Here is a 21465-nt window from a genome sequence, read left to right as displayed (position 1 = left end):
GCCCAAAAATTTGTCAAAATCTCACAAAATCGGGGGTGGGATACTCCTAGGGGTGCGATTGATAAGGGGTGGCATCTACAGGGGTGCGACTGCTCGGGTGCGAATGATCGGGGGTGGCATCATCCTAGGGGTGGCAATGGTGGGGTGCGTTAGCCGGGGTGCGATTGATGGGGTGCGATTGATCGGGTGGCATCATCCGCACACCGATTATTTTGTGCTGTTTGGTGAATAAATATTTGCGTCATCCGTTTGTGCATATATTCCTACACGCATTATCCAGTCTTTTCTCCTTAGGTTATTTATTTTTCTCCTTAGGTTAGTCTTATGCAATTAAAAATTATCGTAGGAATGTGAAGTTTATTCATTTTGATTAAGTGCACTTACGTATACCGAAAATGATGAGGCATAACGATAAAACGCCTCAGGCAGGTTCATGAATATCCATGTTATTCATAAACACAATTCTGAATGATCATTTATTGTCGAATAACTTGTAGATTTTTTTGTCTTTCTTTCTCGCATAATTTTTTGCACTCTCATATTTCATATTGTACTTTGCCGAGTTCGAGCGTCTACATATGTAAGCGAGCGTCTTAATTAAATAGCGTCTTAAATAGTATACATATATATTTTATTTTCATCCCAGTACTAATGAATTTTTTATGAAACAAGTTATAAAACCCAGGTGCCCGTCTATGCAAATATGTAGACGGATGACTACCATCGGCAAGTAACTCATTTATTATCTACTTACATATGCAAATATATAACGCAAATGACCAAATTCTAATGACGTCCGAACCAAACTCTATTTTTTACATTTTCCATCCGTAACCGCTTCATCTTCCTCCACTTGAAGTTCATGACCAATACATAGAAATTCAATTAGCGGGTAACACAATGTACACGTTTCCAGGAATTTGATTCAAAATACCGATGTGCTAAAAGATTGACAAATATTTTTCTCATCTCGATCTTACGTTATGTATGCAAGTCAAATAAATTTTGGATATAAATATGAGCCTATTTTCGCCCAGGTTCAGTATTGATTACACCACGCTCTAATCAAATATAATCTTCATATGCAATTTTTCGACAAAATGCACTATTTTACGTTACCACTCCTTCTTGCTGCCGCCACTCTGGGTCCACTTGCCGCCCTTGCGAGATCTGGCAACCCCACCGAACCGACTTCCACGCTCCCACAAAGTTATTACCTCCAGTTCATTCTCGCCAATTCTCTCCAACTCGGAGAATCCTGTTCCTGGAATGACGAAGCCTTCCGTCAAGCTGGTATGCGCCAGATGAGAAAATTTCCCAAAGATAGCAAAGAAAGCGACCAGGTTTTCGATAGCATCGTGTCCAACACGGTAGAAAAACGGAGGACCTTCTGTGTATTGAAGGAAATGCTGGTGTGTGACAAGAATACGGCAACATGCGTTTGCGGGGAAGTAGATGTTCAGGTAAGTTGGGATGAATTTTAGTGGAAAACATGTAAAAAAATTTTGGAACTAATTTTATTTTGAACATAAATATTTCAGGTCAGCCTGGGAGTTAGGTATAAACCGACGGATTACGTTGCAGAATTGGACGCCAACACGGGAGCAAACGTGTGTCGTTATTCTCGAGGGACAGCCTGCATCCCTGAACAAGCCACAACAGGGGCTGATACCTTTGAGGCGAAATGTGCTCAAGGTCTGAGCTGTACTTATGTCAAGGATGGAACCACATGCACTACTGCATCAACGGTCAACTATTTGGTGGATTCGCTGCAAAAAAAGCTAACATACGAGGAGTACACGGAAGGGATTTTGACAGGAAAGATGTGCCAGTGTGCAAAGGAAGATAACACGGGGACTGATGATAACAACAATTGGAATGGAAGGTTTAAAAGAAGCCTGTCTGGAGATGATGATACGTATGCACGAGCAAAAGCTGCATTGTTGTCGCCGAGAGTGATGGAATTGTAATAATCTTGAGGGTAATGGGTTCATAAATAATTTAAGGGATATAAATGAATAAAAAAACATAGTTTTCATTTGGAATTTTTTGAAGTAACGTAGTAGTATTAGTGAAATGCTTTACGTATTATTTACGAAAAGTAGTGTAAAATTTCGTTAAAGTTACAAATTGGGGTTTCCTTTGCGGTCAGACTTTTAATTTCTTGCTCATGGAAAGCGTATTAAATATTCTTTTGTGGCAGATATTCCAGAATATTTAGACCCAACCTTTCACATAAGTTGTACTTCGTCATGTCAAAAGGCAAGCATATGCCGTCAATGTATTTTTGTGATGGGATTCGATGGGGATTGATAAATAAATACGTTGACGTGGTACATACGTAGATATTTGCATACACGTTATCTCACCGTGTTTTCTCTTTATGTAATTTCAAATTGTGCTAACTATACAAGCGAATTGATTCTCCTCAAGTACTTATATATTTACAATTGGATGAAACATCATCCATTTCTTGCCTCCGGCATGTTCACGAATACCCATATTATTAACGAGGAGACCTAACTTAGGTGAAAGGTAGTTATTGCGATCAATTTGTCCGTCGGTCAGCACAATGGCTCTCGAAGGAATCAACTTTTTTCATTTTATTTTCGGATATCGACACCTAGTTTTACAAGTAAATAAGAGAGAGTTTCGTTAACCAGCCTTGTAGGTCAAACGGTCACGATATCTCACCACAGTGGAAAAAAGAAGGAAAAAGAACGGTTTTATACATCATTCCGGTTGGAGATTTCAGAAATCACCATCATTTCGACGTATGTACCTTTTGACAGTCACCAAATGTCAAAATTGTCGAAAACTCAAAAAGGCAAACTCTCCTAGCAAAGATGATTCACATTTGGTAGATATGTTATCATATCAATGCAATCCGTTTCTCCTAGTTTATTATATCTGTTGCTGAAGTTTATTAAAAGAGTGGACTGCAATGTCTAAAAATATTGCCTGCATCATAACTCACAGAGTACAGATATTTTTGCCTTGCTTTCTTCTGATAATTTTTTATCAGAAGCCACTTGTCATATCTATCTTACATTGTACAAAGTATTGTTTGTCTAACTAGTGTGCTGTATTCCAGTGTTTGTGAATTCTAATTTTTACTTTGCAACCTCGATGTCTCCGATGTAGATATGTACCTGCAAATTTGTATTGATGAATATTACCCACGTGCAAAAGGTCAAATGCAATGACGTTTGAGTATTACAAAGAACCCTATTTTTTGCAGTCTCTGCTCAGTAAAAGCTTGCAATTTCTCATAAGAATATATGTATGTACATGTATTTACATATGTCCTGCGGGTAACACATGCCCCATGCCAATATTTTCAATTACTTACATATATAAGATTAGCAATAAATAAAACATTGGTCTAAAACGTTGACGCGTGCACATCTCATTTTATCTTTTAATCTGCGAATAAATTTCGCTATAAATACCAACTCATTTTCTCATCTTGTCCAGTATCAATTACACATTCGAATCGAGGCAAACTAACAATCTTTGCATTAAAAGTATCGACAAAATGCTCTCTTCCACGTTAGCCCTCCTCCTCGCTGCCGCAACGCTTGGTCCACTTGCCACCCTGGCTCAATCATCGTCAAACAACTCCAACGAGACTGCCACACTCCCAGCAATTTATTATCTTCAATTCATACACTCCAATTCTCTCAAATTAGGAGACTCGTGTTCCTGGAGTGATGAAGTCTTCCGTCAAGCAGGTACTCGTGCAATGGAACGGTATCCCGAAGACAGTAAACCGTACGACCAGGTTCTCGACAGAATTGTGTCCAGCACAGTAGAAAATGACAGGACTTATTGCCTAGCAAGCGAATTGTTGGTGTGTGACCAGAATACGGCGAGATGCGTGTGTGGAGCAGCTACTGCTCAAGTAAGTTCGGAAGAATTTTATTAAGAAACATATTTTCGAAAAAAAATGCTTATTTTATACCATTATTTACTTACTAGGCCACCCTTGGAGTCAGTTATAAACCAACCGATTACGAATCCGAATTAGAAGTCGGTACGGGAAGAAAGGTGTGTCGTTATTCACGAGGGGCAGCTTGCAGTCCTCCATCCTCAGCCCCAAAAAAGGCTGGTTCCTTCGTCCCCAAATGTGCTCAGGGTCTGAGTTGTACTTATGTCAAGGATGGAACCACATGCACTACTGCGTCAACCTTCAAATATGTGCTGGACTCGATTCGAAATAATATGACGCGTGAAGAGATGATCGAAGGCATTCTGACAGGGAAGATGTGTCAGTGCGTCAACGAGGACAACGACGTAACCGATAATGCCACCAGTAGCAAATGGAATGGGAGATTTAAGAGAAGCGTGGGTGACGAGGATAGCCTGCATTCACGAGCAAAAGCTGCATTACTATTCCCCGGAGTGATGGATATGTAATAAACAAATTTTGAAATCATGTGCGTATAACACACATCATAGACTTAATTAATATTAGCAATGCTGAGGATTTCTTGTGATGCATTTAAGAAATGCGTGACATAACACCCTTTATTATTTACAAAACATACAGTTGACAGTATGAACTTTTTAATATCATAAATCTTTGAAAAATCTATCACTCACACCCCGGAATTGGATTTTCTTCTCTTGTTATTTTTATTCCAGATTCGTCCAAAAATTTTCATTTCCCAAAAAAAACTTGTAATTTTCAGATACTTAATATGTAAATTATGGTGCGGAATATCTGCTACATATACAATTGTAATAGATAATTTACCTTTTAATAAAAGCTAACCAGCGATGCACAAAATTGTCCCTGAATTAAAAAATCTTAACCTATAATACTTGATATCTACATATGTACCTACATAAGTACTGGCCCATATCAGCACCCATAAATAAGCTTAACTACATACATACACATCTGTTTACATACATATTTGTGAATAACACAAGCACAAAAGTTTTCATTTGAGATCTAAAAGTAATACGATTTTTCCGCAATTTCTGCCGGATCATTTGCATTCAAATTTAAAAACCGCTTCGCTCCGGAAATAAAATACCTCCGCTTGATAAGCTCGTTAATTATGGTCCTAGGTGTTTGGCGTCCCAATGCTTGCGTCACGTAACTCAACGGCACTCTAAATGCACGCTGGACGATACCCAATTGGGCTTTCACCCTCGGACATGGAATTCCAATTGTATCCTCAATCGATAGCAGTAGAATTTGATGCACAGAAATTATGCTGTCACCAGTCTGACCTAGTAAATTCCGGACGAATCCCTGCAGGGAAGCAAACAATCAAAAAATTCAAAGAACCGCAAATATGATTTAACCATTTATAATCAGAACCATTCGCCACCTACTCGGTAAAAATGTTCCAACATCCTTTGCCCATCCGGCTTAGCTTGGAACAATGTTGGGAGGAAATAAATGTTAAAAATGTCCTGGTAATGTTTCTTCGCTGCAGATAAGCTCGGCTGAAGTCCGACATTGTAACGATCCTCAATTCCTAACCCGTTTCCTAAGACGGCCCAAAGATGCATATAACCCAGCAAGTCCTCTTCCGTAGCATCACTAATTCCAAATCGTTCCGGCATTAAAATTGGAATTGAACCACACGCCCATTGTACCAAACTAAACAAAAGTTGGTTCATTGTTGGACCCGCGGTTTTTGGGGAGTAATATTTCACGTGATCTGGGTAATCGCGGTATTGTTGGGGAACGTTTGAAGCATCCATGTCTTTTTGGAAGGCGTCCCACATTGCGGCGTCGTACGTGAATGCTTCAGTGTTCTGAAATGATGTTCCAAAATCAGTTCTTAATTTGACGGTGTCACTAATTAATTAATTAGTTAATTGTATAATTACTGACATGTGGGTCTAAATAGGGCGGACTGTCGCCATAGAGCATGCTTGCATTCAGTCTGTTTACGGCGCGATGTATTCTTCGAACTTTTGTTAAACTTTTAATTATATGGTCGCTAATTTGTCCTTTGGAACTGGCCTTTACACCTGTAATTGTTGTACACGTTTAATAAAGTAATTAAAAAATCAAATTTGACTTCTGATTACCTTGTTCAAACCAGGACTTCATTTGCAGCATGGTAGCCAAGTAGCGGACATTTGAGGTGTGTGGCGTTCCCGATTTCCCAGTCCCAATGACGACTGGCTCTTTCAACTTGTTCGTAATAAACATCGATGCTCCCGCAATCGGACTTAGAAAAACGGAGAAAATATTTTTCTGTGCGAATTTTTGTCCAATATTCCACAAAGTTGAGTTGAACCAGTAGGGAAGTTTGTAGTCATCGTCGAGCGGGGCGATGGGGACGTACAGCCCGCTTTCTAACAGACTCACGGGTGCGGCACAACTTGGCGTGTAAGAATCCAACTTGCTGAAAAAGTGTGAAAGTGTTATTATGCAATTATAAAAATTATTCGAATTTTCCATTTTTTATCGGAATAATTTATCACTTGGATATGTCCCGATTCGGATCCCATGTTTCACACTGCGCCTCCTTTACATATCGAGACCTCCTATTTTGACCATGTCCCGATGCGACGCTACAAAGTAAAATGATTGTTAAAACCCTAAACCTCTCCATGTTTTTTTAAAGAACGTTTATCCTTTCTCAAAATTAAAACCGCATTCATGAAACAGAAATTGCAAAATGAGTCAATGGTTTCCGTGTCACACAGTATTTATATCCTCCGAAAACTCGTGGAGTCCAAACGCGTGGAGTGAAAATCAAGGGAATCTAGTTTTTTAGGGAGCTTTTCCATACCCAACACGTGTCATTGTATAATAATTCATTTTTTACTGTGCATTTTATTTATTGAAAGAATATCGACCTCCCAAAGTGTACACGTATTAACCAAATGCACAAGTAGAAATTTTGTTATTGAATATTCATATATCGAATTTTGAAATCAGTTCAATTTTAGGCTTATTTACATATGTACATATGTAAGTACAGTACATGTTATAGCACAAATCCAGTACAAATTATTTGTAATGAAATGCAAATTGATTCAATTATGTAAATACATCAGTTCGCTAAATGAATGATTTTCTCACTTTGTTGTCCCAACATCAAACATATCTTCTCAAATATGAAATTCCATCCATCCATCCATGAATAATTAATTCCCACATTCCGTTACTTTATAGATGATGAAACAAGTTTCATTATATCTCCTACACTGAGGGGATAAATTGTCCGTCACGGTTTAACATAGCTATATCTCGTACAATTTCATAGATATCAATTTGAAATTTTGCATAGTTGTAGACAATCGCATTTGTGATGAAATTGGACTCATAGGTTGAAAAAATAATGCAAAGGTCAAAGGTTACGATTTTTTGACCTAAAACCTCAAAAGTCAGCTACATCAAGAAAATTTTTTCTTGGTATTTTTATTTTTATAAAGTTAGGGCAAGTCATCCTGAGCATTTTGATATGTTGGTCACCTCTGTGCGATTTTTTTTGTGCCCACAGCGATTTTTTGAAAAGTGATGTTTTGAAAAGTTTTAACATTGGGCTTACGGGAGAAAATCTCAAAACATCACTTTTCAAAAAATCGCTGTGGGCACAAAAAAAATCGCACAGAGGTGACCAACATATCAAAATGCTCAGGATGACTTGCCCTAACTTTATAAAAATAAAAATACCAAGAAAAAAATTTTCTTGATGTAGCTGACTTTTGAGGTTTTAGGTCAAAAAATCGTAACCTTTGACCTTTGCATTATTTTTTCAACCTATGAGTCCAATTTCATCACAAATGCGATTGTCTACAACTATGCAAAATTTCAAATTGATATCTATGAAATTGTACGAGATATAGCTATGTTAAACCGTGACGGACAATTTATCCCCTCAGTGTATCTAAATATATATGCATATAAACATATATACAACATCAATCAGAGTAATGGGGACAACTATTTGACTTGGGGTTAGAATGCAAATTTCCGAAAATACAAAAAATATAATTATGTTGAAGATGCATCAAACCTTTAGCCATGAATTACGCTAAATAAATATACATTTTAGTTTTTTATAATGCATACATTTATTTCTTTTAGTCCTAAACATTGAGCTTTAAGCTTAAATTAATGGTGACAGACAGGACAGCCTGTCCTGGACAGGTAAAGACGTACTGGTAAAAGCTGAACCCCAAACTGGTTAAAGATCGGAAAAGAAGTATGTACATATTCTTACATGCAGTAATTATTCCAAGTTAGGATGCATAAATTGCTTAAAAAACATAATAGTGGACTCGTAACAAAGCATGTAAGAGGCGAGGCCGATAGAAATTGTGCACAACACTATAACGTGTTTTTATTCCCAAAATTATTTAATCAACCTGATAACCTGATAATGTTTGCGTGGTGAAACACGTGCTTGTTTTTATGATGGTAACGCAGCTCAACCTGGGATAGAGTGCATAGGACCCATTAAATTTCACCTCTGTTAAATATTATCTTCACAACCTTTTTGCATTGTAAACAAATATGACTGCATATACAGCAGAATATATGTCTGTAAATTATATCTTAAACAATTGCGTGACACAATCTGGGATGCTGGAGAATAAGGAACACTTAGATACACAATTACATTTTTTATCTATTTACACGTGCCTCGATTTATATATAACTATATGTACTGCGTATGCAAGTATGTACATATTTTAAATTGTCATGGGGTTGAATAAGAAGAATTAGGTTTAAATTGCCGTGCAATCATATTATGATGATCTTCTAAATCAATACTAAAGACATTTAAAAAATAACTGTTTAAGGAAGATATGATAAAATACATAAACTTGATAGCAATCTGCCATTCATTTCTCGCGAATGTTATTTCCAGCAGTTAACGCGTTTCAGTATTCAGACATTCAGGGAATGAAACCTTAATTGACCTTTCTATGCTTTACAGTACGACAATCTATATTCCGATTTCTTATTCTGATGCAATAATAAGGGTTGTAAAACGGTAGGTAATAATATACCTTTAATAAATTTTTCATTTCAATATCAACTAAAAAGCAAAAACTTAAAAAAATTATCTCTCCGTCCGATGTCGACGAGTGGACAAAGTTGTGTCGCAAAGTTCTCGACTTGTCGCCCAATTTGGAAGAACTTTGCCTTGAAGTTCCCGTGCTGGCTACTTTCTCCTGGTTTCCGGTCGAAGAGAGGTTGACAGGGTTAAAGATATTGCGACTTGACATACTTCCGGCCACGTCGGAATGGGGGAATGACGCCATGGCGAAAATTATCATGCAGGAGACCCCCAACCTGGTGACGTTTACATCATCATATTTTGGGACCGGACTGCACACCAGTATTTTAAAGTTGTTAACCGGAAGTGACGAATTTTGGCCGAAATTGACAAATATTGGGTGTCCCCGGAAAGGGAGGAGGGAAGGGTATTGGGGATGGTGAAATACGACAGATCTTGATTTTTTGGCACGAGTTGAGCGAAAATGGAAGAAAATTTATTTTGGGAGGATGTCAACAAACCAGTTGGAGCAGGTACAAGCTGTGCTGGATAAGCACTGTGAAACTGTTGAGCTTATCGAGCTGAATCCTGTGTTATCGCTGCGACTCGTACCAATGGATTTGCCGAGGATTCCAAGTCTGAAAAAGTTGGCGATTTGGGAGTACGATGTGTCCGAGTATGAGCTGTATAGTTTGTTCAGTCAGATTTATAAGATGCCGAGGGGTGTGGTGAGTGAGTCGGGATTAGTTTAGTGATTGTGGAATAAAGTTATTTTTTAAAATTTGATTTCATTTACAATTTCAGAACAAAACGTGGCCCCGTGCAATGACTGGTCGAGAGAGAAGTTGGACTTTTTCAACTTGTTCGACTTATTTGGAGTAAGTAATGAAAATTTGAAGGTTTTTAAAGGATGATGATTTTTGCGAATTTTTGAATGTACATATGTACATACATATACAATGAATCATTTGCAAATACGGAAAGCCCAAAAATATTTGACACAATGCATGCTACACTTTGATCGCATTTTATGCAATTCGTTTTTTCTGGTAATTTTATGCGAAAACTGTATCGCCAATATATTTACCTATGTATTTCTATAAAGGCTTTTTAATTTACTGAAATGGTACAAAAATCGTAATTTGCTCGCAACAACAGCTAAAATAGTTGATTCTAAAAAATTATGATTTTTGAATTATTACAGGACATTGAAAAATTTAAGGATCGATTCCCATCCCTGCACGCTGTAATATTCACTGTGCCCTCCGGTCGGTATGAGAGTTACGTGTACAATGCAATCTTTCCAAAAAAGAAAATAGCAAGTTCGCAGCAGAGTATGTCCTAATTTTAAGAAAGTACTAATATGTAATCTGCATTCATGGTATGGTTATTATATGCGTGTCCAATTATACTATCTATTTACACAAAAGGTCAAATGTGTGCACTTTAATTTAAATATTACACTGTATAAAAAAGAAGGTATGAGTTTTTGACGTCTTCAGTTGAGCTTAAAATATCGAAGTATGTAGTTTCATATGAAGGAAGATTTTTTGTTTTCATGTTTTGTTTCTTCATTTGATCAATTTTATCCTATCTGTGATACTTCAGATGCATCATTTTAAACGCATATGTACACATGTGTGTATGTACATAAACATGCCTGTATTTATGTTTTCACATGTACATAAATAAATATGTGGGTATGTAGATGTGTTTGTTTTATAAAGGGAACTTGACCTGACTTATCCTTAAATAAGAAATTCAAAGATTTTGTACCACGTCATTCCATTCATAGTAATTTATTACGTATCAATTGCACAAAATTTAAAATCAAAATAACAAATTCACTCAATATTCATCAAAGCGATTATATTTTAATAGCGCTATGCATCCCAACACACGGGCCTTCAATATAACCTGGTGATTTTATGAAGGCTGCAATGGCTGGAATTGCCTCGAAATTTGTCATGTAGTCCACCAGATTAGCGTGATCGCTGATCAGATTCTCCCGATACGCCTTCAACAGGTAAAAGTATGAGAAGACGAGAAAGTCAAGGTAGCAAATCTATTTATTTGTCAAAATATTCAGAATCAGTTGGAAGGTTTCATAAATTTTTCAATAAAAAAACTAACCTCATCTCCCAACAAGAACTTCTTGCCTCCCAACATTTTCGAAAGGATGCTCATTTTTGAGGGCACCGTATTTTCAAACATCGCCTTCGTTTGTTCCTGTCATATTTAAATACATACACAGGCGATTTAAAATTTGATCGAAATATTTCTAAATATTTGCATACCTACATACCTGATCAGTGTAAATGAATATTGCAAAATTTTGAATGATGTCGCCCAGTATTCCTTCCATCACTTCTGCCCTGGCAAGATCACCAATATTGGACGGGATCAGACTCGGTTTATACTTTCGGATCACGTACATCAAAACTGCTCGAGATTCGGAGAGCTTGATCGAGTCATCAATCCAATATGGGAGCTAATGTGGGGAGAAAGAAGCACATTTAAATCTGCATGCTTCTTACTCTTAAAAAATATTAAGCTACATTAGGAGAATCGAGTCCAATCTGAGTCTTCTGATGCTTCCAGGTCGACTCCCCACCGTCGCCTTCTTTCCCTTGCGTGTACACAAAGTAGTCGTAATCAACCCCCATATATTCCAGGGCAAAACGGATAGGATAACCTCGCTATGAAAGCAAAATTATGAAAATTTTATATAAAACGTAAGTATATTTTGATATGAAATATATAGAAATATGTATGCATACTCCGCGACAGTCCCAATATGCAAGTTGAGGTTTGCTCATTTTTGTGATACTGCAAATTTCTCAGGGAAAGGATGCGATCTCTTCAACGGTGTTGTGCTTACTGAAGTGATGGTGAAAAGAAAATATTTTCCATGGATCTATCCAAGGACGAGGAGTGACTCGTGGAACTGGAAATTGGATTGGACTGGACCATGTAATCAAATTAGACGGTAAGATTCGTTATGTAGCATTGTTTTGTTTCCTACTATAGTTTGACTAATGGTAGACGTCACGAAGTTCACCGTTTTGTCGTGAAGTAGTTTTCACGAATATCCATATTATTAACGAGGAGACCAAAGTGAAAGATAGTTGTTGCGATCACTTTGTCCGTCGGTCAGCACAATGGCTCTCGAAGGACTCAACTTTTTCCAGAAGAATTTCTGTATCAAAATTGTACCAAAAACTAAAATTTGTGTGTGGTATAATTTTTTGGGATTAACAAACCTTAAATCAAATCAAGAATCAAAGCTTTAAAAAAGGAATAAAGAACGCATTAATTTTTAGCACGAAAGTGAAGTGTCCACTTAATGAGGGGTAGATAACATTGTAATCGGGACCTGTGCAAGTGGAAGCAGGTCAACTAGTTAGATTTACGTGTGCTTAGCTTGTCCTAGCCCGATGGGTCCCCAAAGTATGCAGAAAACCAAACGAGGAGTTGAATGTGCCAGGCCTCCGACTAAATTTGCATTACTCCAGAGTTTCAGTTATGAGGTGGGGTTCGAAATCACGGTCGGGGACATGTCATGTTAGTTCGAAATAATCGACGGACTCGTGTTAAAAGAAGTCTACATGAGGATTCAAGGTTGAAAAGTTATCAAATATGCGATAACTTGTACAGCAATGAAGCTTTCATTTATGGTTTTTGTTCGCCTACATTTACCTCCCCCAGATTTGTTGTCTACTTTGCCGTCACTTTTCCATTTTCAGACAGCAAATAGGTGTTAGATGGTCCATACTATATTTCTAATTAATGTTCTGAGCAATAATTGGCTCTTGAAGACGATTCTGGTGGTCGGAGATAATAATTTTCCCCAAATTAATTATAGCTCGGAGTATTTTAGGAGTGATGATTCCAGGTTATCTATAAACGAGAATAAAGGCGTGTAAAGCTTCTGGAGCAAAGATTTGTACATGATCCTGCATTATTCATTTAAATTGCAATGTGACAGGTACTGTGGCGTATTTTGAAAAGAATCTCTGTGTCCAAATAATACTTTGATGTGAGTTTTTCACTTCTACTTGGAAAATGCTTGAAATTTTCCGTCTCAAAGTATATATATTGATCAAAGGCTTATGGATTTAGATAACCACGTACTCGTGTGTCAAGTCAAAAAAATAATAAGGCCAACTTTCCAAGAAATCATAAAACTATGAAAAACCTGCTCATCACTATCAAAATAACACTTTTATTAACCGTATGTCCTTGGCTACCGATGAAACAAGTCTACATACATACATACAGCATCAATCAGAGTAATGGGGACAACTATTTGACTTGGATTTAAAATGCAAATTTTCGGAAATACCCAAAATATAATTATGTTGAAGAGGCATCAAATCCTTAGCCATGAATTATGCTAAATAAATATTTTAGCTTTCTATAATGCATACATATACAAACACATGTGCATACATATTGATATGAAAAAGATTTCAAATTCATTCACTATATGCAGTTGTACAAGTATTTATTTATTATAGTCCTAAACATTGAGTTCTAAGTTTAAACTAATGGTGACAGACTAGACAGGTAAAAACGTGCTGGTAAAAGCTGAACCCCAAACTGGTTAAAGATCGGAGAAGAAGTATATATGTACATATGCTTACATGCAGTAATTATTCCAAGTTAGGATGCATAAATTGCTTAACAAATATAATAGTGGACTCACAACAAAGCATGCAAGAGGCGAGGCCGATAGAAATTATGCACAACATTATAACGTGTTTTTATTCCAAAAATTACTTAATCAACCTGATAACCTGATGATGTTTGCCTGGTGAAACACGTGCTTGTTTTTATGCTGGTAACGCAGCTCAACCTGGGATATAGTGCATATATAGGACCCATCAAATTTCACCTCTGTTAAATATTATCTTCACAACCTTTTTGCATTGTAAACAAATATGACTGCATATACAGCAGAATATATGTCTGTAAATTATATCTTAAACAATTGCGTGACACAATCTGGGATGCTGGAGAATAAGGAACACTTAGATACACAATTACATTTTTTATCTATTTACACGTGCCTCGATTTATATATAACTATATGTACTGCGTATGCAAGTATGTACATATTTAAAATTGTCATGGGGTTGAATAAGAAGAATTAGGTTTTCAAATTGCCGTGCAATTATATTATGATGATCTTCTAAATCAATAAAGCGAAAAATCTAATAGATATTCCCTTAAAACTGTTAAGCAAACTAAATTGACGACAAATGTCGAGTAATGAGTACTTGCTACGGGATAAGAGAATATCGTCTAATCGTAAGTTCGCCTACATACATATGTTGATTTGCAATGCGATAACATTAAAAATTAGATATGTGCATGATCAAAAGTTTGGTTCAAAGTTCTTAAAAAATTTTATGACACGAATAAAAACTTCATTGACCTTTCTATTCTTTGCATTTCGACAATTCGTATTCTGATTTCTGATTTTCAGACAATGATATGCGTTGGGACACATTGGGTGATATATATAGGGATGTATTTACTTACGTAAGTATACAGATATACACGCGTTTACACAATCCTTAATCAATTATTCGTTTCAATGTCAACTAATTACAAAGTTTGTAATAAACTAATCCTCAAAATTCGAAATTCTTAGGTGATGGACAATTATAAAATTTGCATATCTCTGTCTATCATTAATTTCCTACTGCATTTGCTTAAATTAATTGTAACATGTATCACACATTTGTACATACCCATGTAAGCATTTATTTGATTAGAATAAAATTCCTAAGCTGACCCGTAGGCACTTTGAGTTTGAGTCACAATGTCTGTGCCCACGAGAAACAGACATGGAGTAAGGCAAAAAAGGGTCTGTGGGGTACCAGGTAAAAAATTGAAACTCTGTGACCTGGGATTAAGGGGATCATTGCAGAGGATTTATGTATCTACCTCGCCTAAGGACGCCTCTTTTAAAAATGTATATGAGTTAACACCCCGTGTAAATTTCAAAGCTGGTAGCTATGAGACATATCTAAGTAATGAAGTTATTGATGTAATCAGTGGCCGCGTAAGAGTGTTGACAGAGAGATAATATGCCCACGGTTATTAGATGTCCCCATCATGCACCCATATTATACAAACCCTCCTTTTCCTATCCTAAGTACAATGTTAAGGTCCCCCGATATCCCACAGCTTCCACGGCCACTGAATATAATGACATTTGCGAAATTTCGGAAAACAATGGTATCATTTCATTGTTCCAAGGAGAGAGAGAGAGACATAAGGACGCATATACAGATAAAAACCCGCAGGTTCATAGCATTAAGTATTCATTCTCAAGAAAATCGATTTATTTGGAAGACAAAATGGCGAAAGTTTATCTCATTCTGGTCGCCGTGTTCATGGCGTTGGTCTTCATTGGACAGAGTGCAGCCAGTCCTGACAACGGTGAATTTAATGATGAATTGGGTAGGTTCTTTTCTACTTTGCCAAAAACTTTTTTATAAATTGATAATTAACTTTGCACGCAATTTTTCTGCAGATGGGAAATTGACGGATCTGGCCACCCGGTTTAAGAGACATTATCCAGGTTACTATCGTGGACGATGCGGGTGCGGCTGTTCGGTATTTGCTCCCCCTTGCTGTTGCTTTCCGGGATGATTATTGTCAGCCTCAATCATCGAGTTGCTTTAAAGCACATTCATCTGCAAAATTTTTATCAAATTGACGTGATCTAAATAAATTTTTGTGAGCATTGTTTTGCCCAAAATTGAGAAAATTTGTTGATTAAATTATCGTATGCTCATGCAATTATTACACATTTACACACTTCAATAAAAGATCCGCTTCTCATCTGTGCACTTTATGCTGCCCTGCGTGGCAGATGAGGGTTTTTTATACCGTAAATTTACATTCCATCAGGTTCATTTTATGATGCATTTACAATTAGTCTGAATTCCACCACTGCTGGCGAACTTTTTTTGTGACTAAATAAAACTTAATTAATCGTTCCTCAATTAACACTTAATCTCTTGCATTATATTATCCAAACTCTTCAATCAAATCTGTCTGCCTTCTTGTATTCACAGTATGTATCTTATTTAATGCTACGATGTGATATCACATTCAAATTAATTTTTTTCAAGAACAGAGGTAGATACTTATTTCAAAATTACTTTTATAGCATTTATTTACAATATAGCGGACTACATAGTGACAAGTTTTTTGAAAGAATTGAGATACATAAAATTGTTGAATCTTACGAGTATTTTAATGTTCAAATATTGTGAATTGCAGGTTGCTTACATATGTAAGTATAGCCAAGGAAGTGTAACCGGTTCATTATTGTGTGCAAGTGCACTATTAACCTTGACTAAGTTTTACACAGCTTTTAATTACATACATAGACTCGAAAACTAGTGAATTAACTAGACCAACTCTATCTCATTGGATGCAGTGGTCATATGTAGTAACTTTCGAAATTCATCCCTGAATTTTCCAGAATAGATGTATAGATAGATAACATTACTGCAGGAATAAATTGACAAAGAAAGGTCTCGAACGGGTCTTAAAATGCTCTCGAACAACAACATAGTTGTGCTCTGGCCACAATAAATTATTGAAATCCTTGTTACAACATGGGGAAGATTACAGAATATAAATGTTGCACAAATTGCGAATAACAATTTACTAATCTCTTTGCTCTCATCCACGCTTACACTGGAAATAATCGAACGTCTCCTTTCAACTGACTCCTTCACCTGTGACACAAATTAATCCTCAATTAACTTTGTATAATATCTGGTATGTAGGTGTCAAGCTTTAGAAATGTGCAATAAACAAAAGTAGATATGCTTCAATACTTTGACGTAGATCGCTATATTTATTGAACTGACGAAGCAAAGCGGGATGACATAACAGATCAGTATATCCCCCCAGGTGACCAGATGAAGAGACTTGTTTTCCGGAAGGAGGAGGAACCAATGGATAGGGACAAGGATGCAACAGAGCACGGTGCCGATGATGTTGACGAGCCTTGACGTGCATACACTTCTAGCATAGAGTGGGAAGTATACGGCAACAAACCTTCGTGGGAGGTTTATCAATTAGTTGTCAAATTGCTGGTCATTAGATAATGTTGCGCCAAAGTGAACTATACATAATATATTTAATACCTCTGGAAGCAAATGAGTACAACGTAAAAATGGGACAATAGTTTAGCTGAAAAGAAAATATATTTTTTAGATGCTATTTACGACTGCATTAAGGGTACACGGACCCCATGACAAATTAGACGATTTCTGCCATTCAGAAAACTAAAAGTTTGATGTAAATTTCGTAACAATGTTGTTCCCCAAAGGTTATACGTATTAAGGATTCAAGTGAATGTGTGAACTTTTTCAGAATTATTCGATGCAGAATAGCACCTGCACTGATCTTTTACTAATTGTAAGTACTGTACATACGTACTTGAATCCAAAAATCCATTTGCCGTCGTTACATAACTACTCTGCAACTATCTATAAATGTAGGTAGATACATAAAAATATAGATATTCATGCGTAATAATTGTAAAGAGCCTCATTCTTTTTGTCAACTTTAACGAACTTTTTGCTTTAGACATAATCAAATAATCAAACTCGAACTTGTTTACTTTTGACTACATATACCAAATACCAATATGAGGTGACCTTTCATAGAAAAAAAGGGGTCACCTCTTCCCCCCGTCTGCCCAGAAAATTTGAAATTTGAAAATACTTTTCAAATGTCCTCGTCTATTTACACGTATGACGTACATATACATATGCACATTTCGGACAGAGAAAAGTATATAATTTATGAAGTGCCCAGTTACTGGTTGACAAGAGAAAGGATTTTCTTTATATGTATTTTGCATGGAATATAATTTGTGATACTTGCAATTTTCTGTTATTGAATTGCAAAAAAATCATCAGCAAAACATTTGTATGCTATTATAAATAATTGTTAATTAGAAATGAGTTGATTTAACCAGCTTACCAAGCTGAAGTAAAAGAGTGTCTGCATAGTCGGATCTCGTAAAATCAATTGCTTATTTCCAGGACCTGCAATGATTGTAGAGATTCCAGAGAAAAGCAAAATTGCACAAATACAAAAGTCTGAAATTTGTAATAAGATTAGTACTCTCGTAAGCGGTTGTTGCTAAGCTGTTTCCTGCATAGCACTATAATACCCAATAAAGTTAAAACTAAACTAATTAATGAGACAAGAGTGACAATAATTCCATTAAATATAAATTCCACGATAGTAACACTTGACATTTTATGAGAACCACAATTTCGGATGCTAATAAGATCAAATACTTCTAGACTTTTATGAGTGTAGGGTGTAATAATGGTTCCAAATTTTTCGAACTTCACGTAAATATGACAGGGGAAAGCTTTTCACGGGCTATTTTATTTCGTATCCTAACTGAGTAAGTCAGAGAAAGCAAATGATGAGAAGTGCTAGCTGTTTGAAAATGACAGATATCAAAATGCAGATAAATACTTGCATATGTATGTGATGTAGTTATCAATTTTACACATCGTCCTGCATATCTATACATACTTAGTTCCGTAAGACATTCAGAATGAGGTGAGTGAAAGTAATCAATATGTAGTAATAATCGTGTGCAAACAGATAAAATTAAAGTGTGCCGTAGTTTAATGTCCTTTTCTCGGTTACCGGTAGACAGTAGGTGCAGTTTCCAGCGGTATCCACACTGGACACAAGGTTGTGCTTCTTCCATTCCGGAGGTTCCGGAGCGTACTTAACGCTAACTGATTAATTTAGGTAAGTCTACTTTGGAACTTTCACCCTTCAACCCCGATTCCAAACCCAAGAGACTTCTTTCTTTAGGAATCTGCTCTCCCAAGGGGGGTAAATAGATATGTATGTAGCGTGTAGCGTGTAAAGTAAAAGCGTGAGAATGTCACACATTGTGATCAAGTTTTTTCCACTTTTTCATAATGCACATCGTTATTTTATGGATCTTTCCAATTGATGCAGGCCTTGTTGATTTAATAACCTTTGATGGTGTTGGTGGATTTGCACCGATGTATTGGTTCAAGTTGTTGATGCATGTAAATATGTATCTACATATTTAGATATATATGTGCGTATGTATGCAAGTAAGGCTTACCCACAATTTATTTTGATTTTTTAGCTACATACATAGTTCCAAATGAATTGCGGTATCGAGTTTCCCATATTTGTGAGGAATTGCACACAAGTGAAGCAATTCTAGTCATAATCTCGATGTTAATCTCGATTAAACTTTGGGCATACGACTCATTAAAGATTCTATGTAGGAGGAAACGTGCCGTATGCTGAAGCCCAGAATTCAATATTTAGGATTAATTTTGTCGAAATTCAGATTATGTAAAATTAAGGATTGAGATTAGTTAATCCTTAATCATAGGGAGTATTCAATCGGTTTTCTCGTATCAGAAATTCTTCCAATTCCAAAATGCATTCAGAAATTTAGAATGAATTTTCTTTTCCCGATAGATGAATAACCGGTCATTAATCAGAATCTGAATAATATCGGTTCCTCATCTTCCAAATTTCAGGTAGACTTATTGAAATCGAGAATGTATAGAGTGTCAAAGTTTCACCTGAATGAATTGCATACTTACACACTATTTAAAAGGGTACATATGTGCATACTGAAGGATATACTTTTTTTAATGGAATAACGTAAACCTATATATTTACATCTCTGCGAATATAATTTATACTACCTATATGCACATACAATGAATAAACGCCAGATTTTTTTAAAGGCTATACATACATACGTATATATTTATGTATGATTTAACTCAAATTTATTTATGACGGGACACCTGATGAAGGTATTTGTATGCACTATGCACCGAATGCTTGTCAAGATTAAATACAACTTCAAAACCATATCCTCTAATGTCGTTCAATCTAATTATATATATGCATTTATTTGCATCTACAGATATTCTGACTGGTTTTAAATATAATATTAAAATTTCCTATTTAACTGCGGTAGAAGGAGGAATTCTTTGGTGCGTCCAATAACTATTTATTATAAACAGACTTAAGCAATAAAAGAGTATCTGAATTGTTCAAGCTTCAACGAACATAATATTTGTATCATATCTCAGTTGATAGTTTCATAATTTTAACAGACTAATAATCCGTACTAATCCTTATTGGCTGCCTGCCTAGCTATCTCGTTTTCACGATATGCGCTGAAATACATACTTATCTACATATGCCATTTTTTGCTAGTTTAACGAGCATTCTTTTATTTAATTTTGTACACATATGCAATTCTTTTTATTGTCAGTTTCTCATTTTTATACTCAAAGTATAAATGTCACCCTCATTACGGGAAAATAAATAAATATTAATTAATATTATATACAACCTTTGCTTAATGTTCCGTACGCAAATATCTTAGACGCCTTCATTACCAAAACTCGTTTTCTTAAAATATACTGAGTGTGTAGCGCTTATTAATAACATGATTTAATTACTAATGTGAATCACAGGTTGTCGCTATTTTTAATAAAAATAAAGACAAGACATGCGTCTCTAGATAGGATTACGTATGTATTTATGTATGTATGTACGCCATGAGTTGTATTGCTCAGCAAAACTTTTGATAAGCTCAACACAACTCATGACGTATCCTATTTATCGCACAGATAACTACGTATGTGTTTATATACAACTAATAAATTTTTATCTACATGCTATCGTTGTACTAAATGCGATCGCGTCATTCTTCTGCTCGTCATGATTCAATTGAGCATCCTCCCTTAACAAATGGCCAAACTACGTGCCGCTTCCATCACGTAGCCTACATAAATTTTGTCGGTTAGAAATATACATAAAAATTAAAAATTAATATAATTCCTGCCCCCCACTCACCATTCGTTTTTCTGTCGCCCGTCTGCTTGATCGCCCCCACAAGAGATTTCCAGGTAGCATTGGCCCCCTCGATGGACACCCACTGCACCATAATTCTGAGAAATAAGTCCTCGTACGTAATGTACCCCATTTCCACCAACATTTCGTATTCCCGCTTCGTCAAGTCGTCCAAGTTTAAGGCGTCGTACAGCTGTGTCCATGTCTTCGCCGCGACGGGACTCCGCCTCAGGGCCGCGGCCACCATTTTTACTTCAATTGGTTCTAGATTTAAGAAAAATGAAACAGTTTTATATCAACATTAACTTTAATAAATTGAAAATTTTTACTATGAAACTTACGACATAATGAGAGCATATTTGATTTTTTGGGGATTGAGTAGAAATAGTTTTTACATAAAGTAAAACTTTACTTTAAGGAGTGTGGAATAAATTTACGTATGGAATGATCTCGACTGGTCCACTTGAAACTTTGGGCATTTGGTTGCCAAGCTAACAAAGGTTTGGCATTCTGCTCGTTTAGGATTTAAGATAAGCGAACAATA

The 21465-nt window shown here is 36.2% G+C and overlaps 7 protein-coding genes across 7 annotated transcripts; 4 read left to right on the top strand and 3 right to left on the bottom strand.

Moving 5' to 3' along the window:
- Positions 1 to 1047: 1047 nt before the first annotated feature.
- LOC110850027 lies at positions 1048 to 2346 on the top strand. The gene is made up of 2 exons (XM_022097512.2): positions 1048 to 1463; positions 1542 to 2346. The coding sequence occupies exons 1-2, from the start codon at positions 1083 to 1085 to the stop codon at positions 1968 to 1970; spliced, it is 810 nt and encodes a 269-aa protein (XP_021953204.1). The 5' UTR covers positions 1048 to 1082; the 3' UTR covers positions 1971 to 2346.
- Positions 2347 to 3467: 1121 nt separating this feature from the next.
- On the top strand, positions 3468 to 4788 carry LOC110849679. Its single transcript, XM_022097112.2, has 2 exons — positions 3468 to 3904; positions 3982 to 4788. Exons 1-2 carry the CDS (start codon positions 3539 to 3541, stop codon positions 4417 to 4419), a joined length of 804 nt encoding a protein of 267 aa, XP_021952804.1. The 5' UTR covers positions 3468 to 3538; the 3' UTR covers positions 4420 to 4788.
- On the bottom strand, positions 4657 to 6476 carry LOC118435572. The gene is made up of 4 exons (XM_035851827.1): positions 6058 to 6476; positions 5858 to 5997; positions 5350 to 5778; positions 4657 to 5266 (listed from the first exon to the last, which is right to left on the bottom strand). Exons 1-4 carry the CDS (start codon positions 6431 to 6433, stop codon positions 4961 to 4963), a joined length of 1251 nt encoding a protein of 416 aa, XP_035707720.1. The 5' UTR covers positions 6434 to 6476; the 3' UTR covers positions 4657 to 4960.
- A 2091-nt stretch (positions 6477 to 8567) lies between these two features.
- LOC118435710 lies at positions 8568 to 10707 on the top strand. Its single transcript, XM_035852103.1, has 3 exons — positions 8568 to 9715; positions 9792 to 9865; positions 10192 to 10707. Exons 1-3 carry the CDS (start codon positions 9497 to 9499, stop codon positions 10235 to 10237), a joined length of 339 nt encoding a protein of 112 aa, XP_035707996.1. The 5' UTR covers positions 8568 to 9496; the 3' UTR covers positions 10238 to 10707.
- A 60-nt stretch (positions 10708 to 10767) lies between these two features.
- On the bottom strand, positions 10768 to 11891 carry LOC110850206 (glutathione S-transferase Mu 1). Its single transcript, XM_022097673.2, has 5 exons — positions 11768 to 11891; positions 11546 to 11686; positions 11293 to 11478; positions 11121 to 11216; positions 10768 to 11052 (listed from the first exon to the last, which is right to left on the bottom strand). The coding sequence occupies exons 1-5, from the start codon at positions 11804 to 11806 to the stop codon at positions 10855 to 10857; spliced, it is 660 nt and encodes a 219-aa protein (XP_021953365.1). The 5' UTR covers positions 11807 to 11891; the 3' UTR covers positions 10768 to 10854.
- A 3171-nt stretch (positions 11892 to 15062) lies between these two features.
- Positions 15063 to 15765, top strand: LOC118435859. The gene is made up of 2 exons (XM_035852334.1): positions 15063 to 15461; positions 15535 to 15765. Exons 1-2 carry the CDS (start codon positions 15086 to 15088, stop codon positions 15651 to 15653), a joined length of 495 nt encoding a protein of 164 aa, XP_035708227.1. The 5' UTR covers positions 15063 to 15085; the 3' UTR covers positions 15654 to 15765.
- A 4528-nt stretch (positions 15766 to 20293) lies between these two features.
- Positions 20294 to 21419, bottom strand: LOC110849655. Its single transcript, XM_022097087.2, has 3 exons — positions 21263 to 21419; positions 20925 to 21185; positions 20294 to 20853 (listed from the first exon to the last, which is right to left on the bottom strand). The coding sequence occupies exons 1-3, from the start codon at positions 21276 to 21278 to the stop codon at positions 20813 to 20815; spliced, it is 318 nt and encodes a 105-aa protein (XP_021952779.1). The 5' UTR covers positions 21279 to 21419; the 3' UTR covers positions 20294 to 20812.
- Positions 21420 to 21465: the final 46 nt, after the last annotated feature.

The sequence above is a fragment of the Folsomia candida genome, unplaced genomic scaffold, assembly GCF_002217175.1.
Source record: "Folsomia candida strain VU population unplaced genomic scaffold, ASM221717v1 Fcan01_Sc005, whole genome shotgun sequence".
NCBI lineage: Eukaryota > Metazoa > Arthropoda > Collembola > Entomobryomorpha > Isotomidae > Folsomia > Folsomia candida.
The sequence above is the reverse complement of the archived record's forward strand: the minus strand, read 5'-3'. Positions and strand labels throughout refer to the sequence as shown.

Bases quoted from the DNA above. Each gene is read 5' to 3' on its own strand.
- LOC110850027 (XM_022097512.2), top strand. From the start codon at position 1,083: ATGCAATTTTTCGACAAAATGCACTATTTTACGTTACCACTCCTTCTT. The intron at 1,464-1,541 runs GTAAGTTGGGAT...TAAATATTTCAG, and splicing joins GCGGGGAAGTAGATGTTCAG to GTCAGCCTGGGAGTTAGGTA.
- LOC110849679 (XM_022097112.2), top strand. From the start codon at position 3,539: ATGCTCTCTTCCACGTTAGCCCTCCTCCTCGCTGCCGCAACGCTTGGT. The intron at 3,905-3,981 runs GTAAGTTCGGAA...TTTACTTACTAG, and splicing joins GTGGAGCAGCTACTGCTCAA to GCCACCCTTGGAGTCAGTTA.
- LOC118435572 (XM_035851827.1), bottom strand. From the start codon at position 6,433: ATGGAAAATTCGAATAATTTTTATAATTGCATAATAACACTTTCACAC. The intron at 5,998-6,057 runs GTAATCAGAAGT...CAACAATTACAG, and splicing joins GAAGTCCTGGTTTGAACAAG to GTGTAAAGGCCAGTTCCAAA. The intron at 5,267-5,349 runs GTAGGTGGCGAA...GCTTCCCTGCAG, and splicing joins TGTTGGAACATTTTTACCGA to GGATTCGTCCGGAATTTACT.
- LOC118435710 (XM_035852103.1), top strand. From the start codon at position 9,497: ATGTCAACAAACCAGTTGGAGCAGGTACAAGCTGTGCTGGATAAGCAC. The intron at 9,716-9,791 runs GTGAGTGAGTCG...TTACAATTTCAG, and splicing joins ATAAGATGCCGAGGGGTGTG to AACAAAACGTGGCCCCGTGC. The intron at 9,866-10,191 runs GTAAGTAATGAA...GAATTATTACAG, and splicing joins ACTTGTTCGACTTATTTGGA to GACATTGAAAAATTTAAGGA.
- LOC110850206 (XM_022097673.2), bottom strand. From the start codon at position 11,806: ATGAGCAAACCTCAACTTGCATATTGGGACTGTCGCGGA. The intron at 11,479-11,545 runs GTAGCTTAATAT...TCCCCACATTAG, and splicing joins TTGGACTCGATTCTCCTAAT to CTCCCATATTGGATTGATGA. The intron at 11,053-11,120 runs GTTAGTTTTTTT...ACAAATAAATAG, and splicing joins AGTTCTTGTTGGGAGATGAG to ATTTGCTACCTTGACTTTCT.
- LOC118435859 (XM_035852334.1), top strand. From the start codon at position 15,086: ATGCCCACGGTTATTAGATGTCCCCATCATGCACCCATATTATACAAA. The intron at 15,462-15,534 runs GTAGGTTCTTTT...ATTTTTCTGCAG, and splicing joins TGAATTTAATGATGAATTGG to ATGGGAAATTGACGGATCTG.
- LOC110849655 (XM_022097087.2), bottom strand. The intron at 20,854-20,924 runs GTGAGTGGGGGG...AAATTTATGTAG, and splicing joins GGGCGACAGAAAAACGAATG to GCTACGTGATGGAAGCGGCA.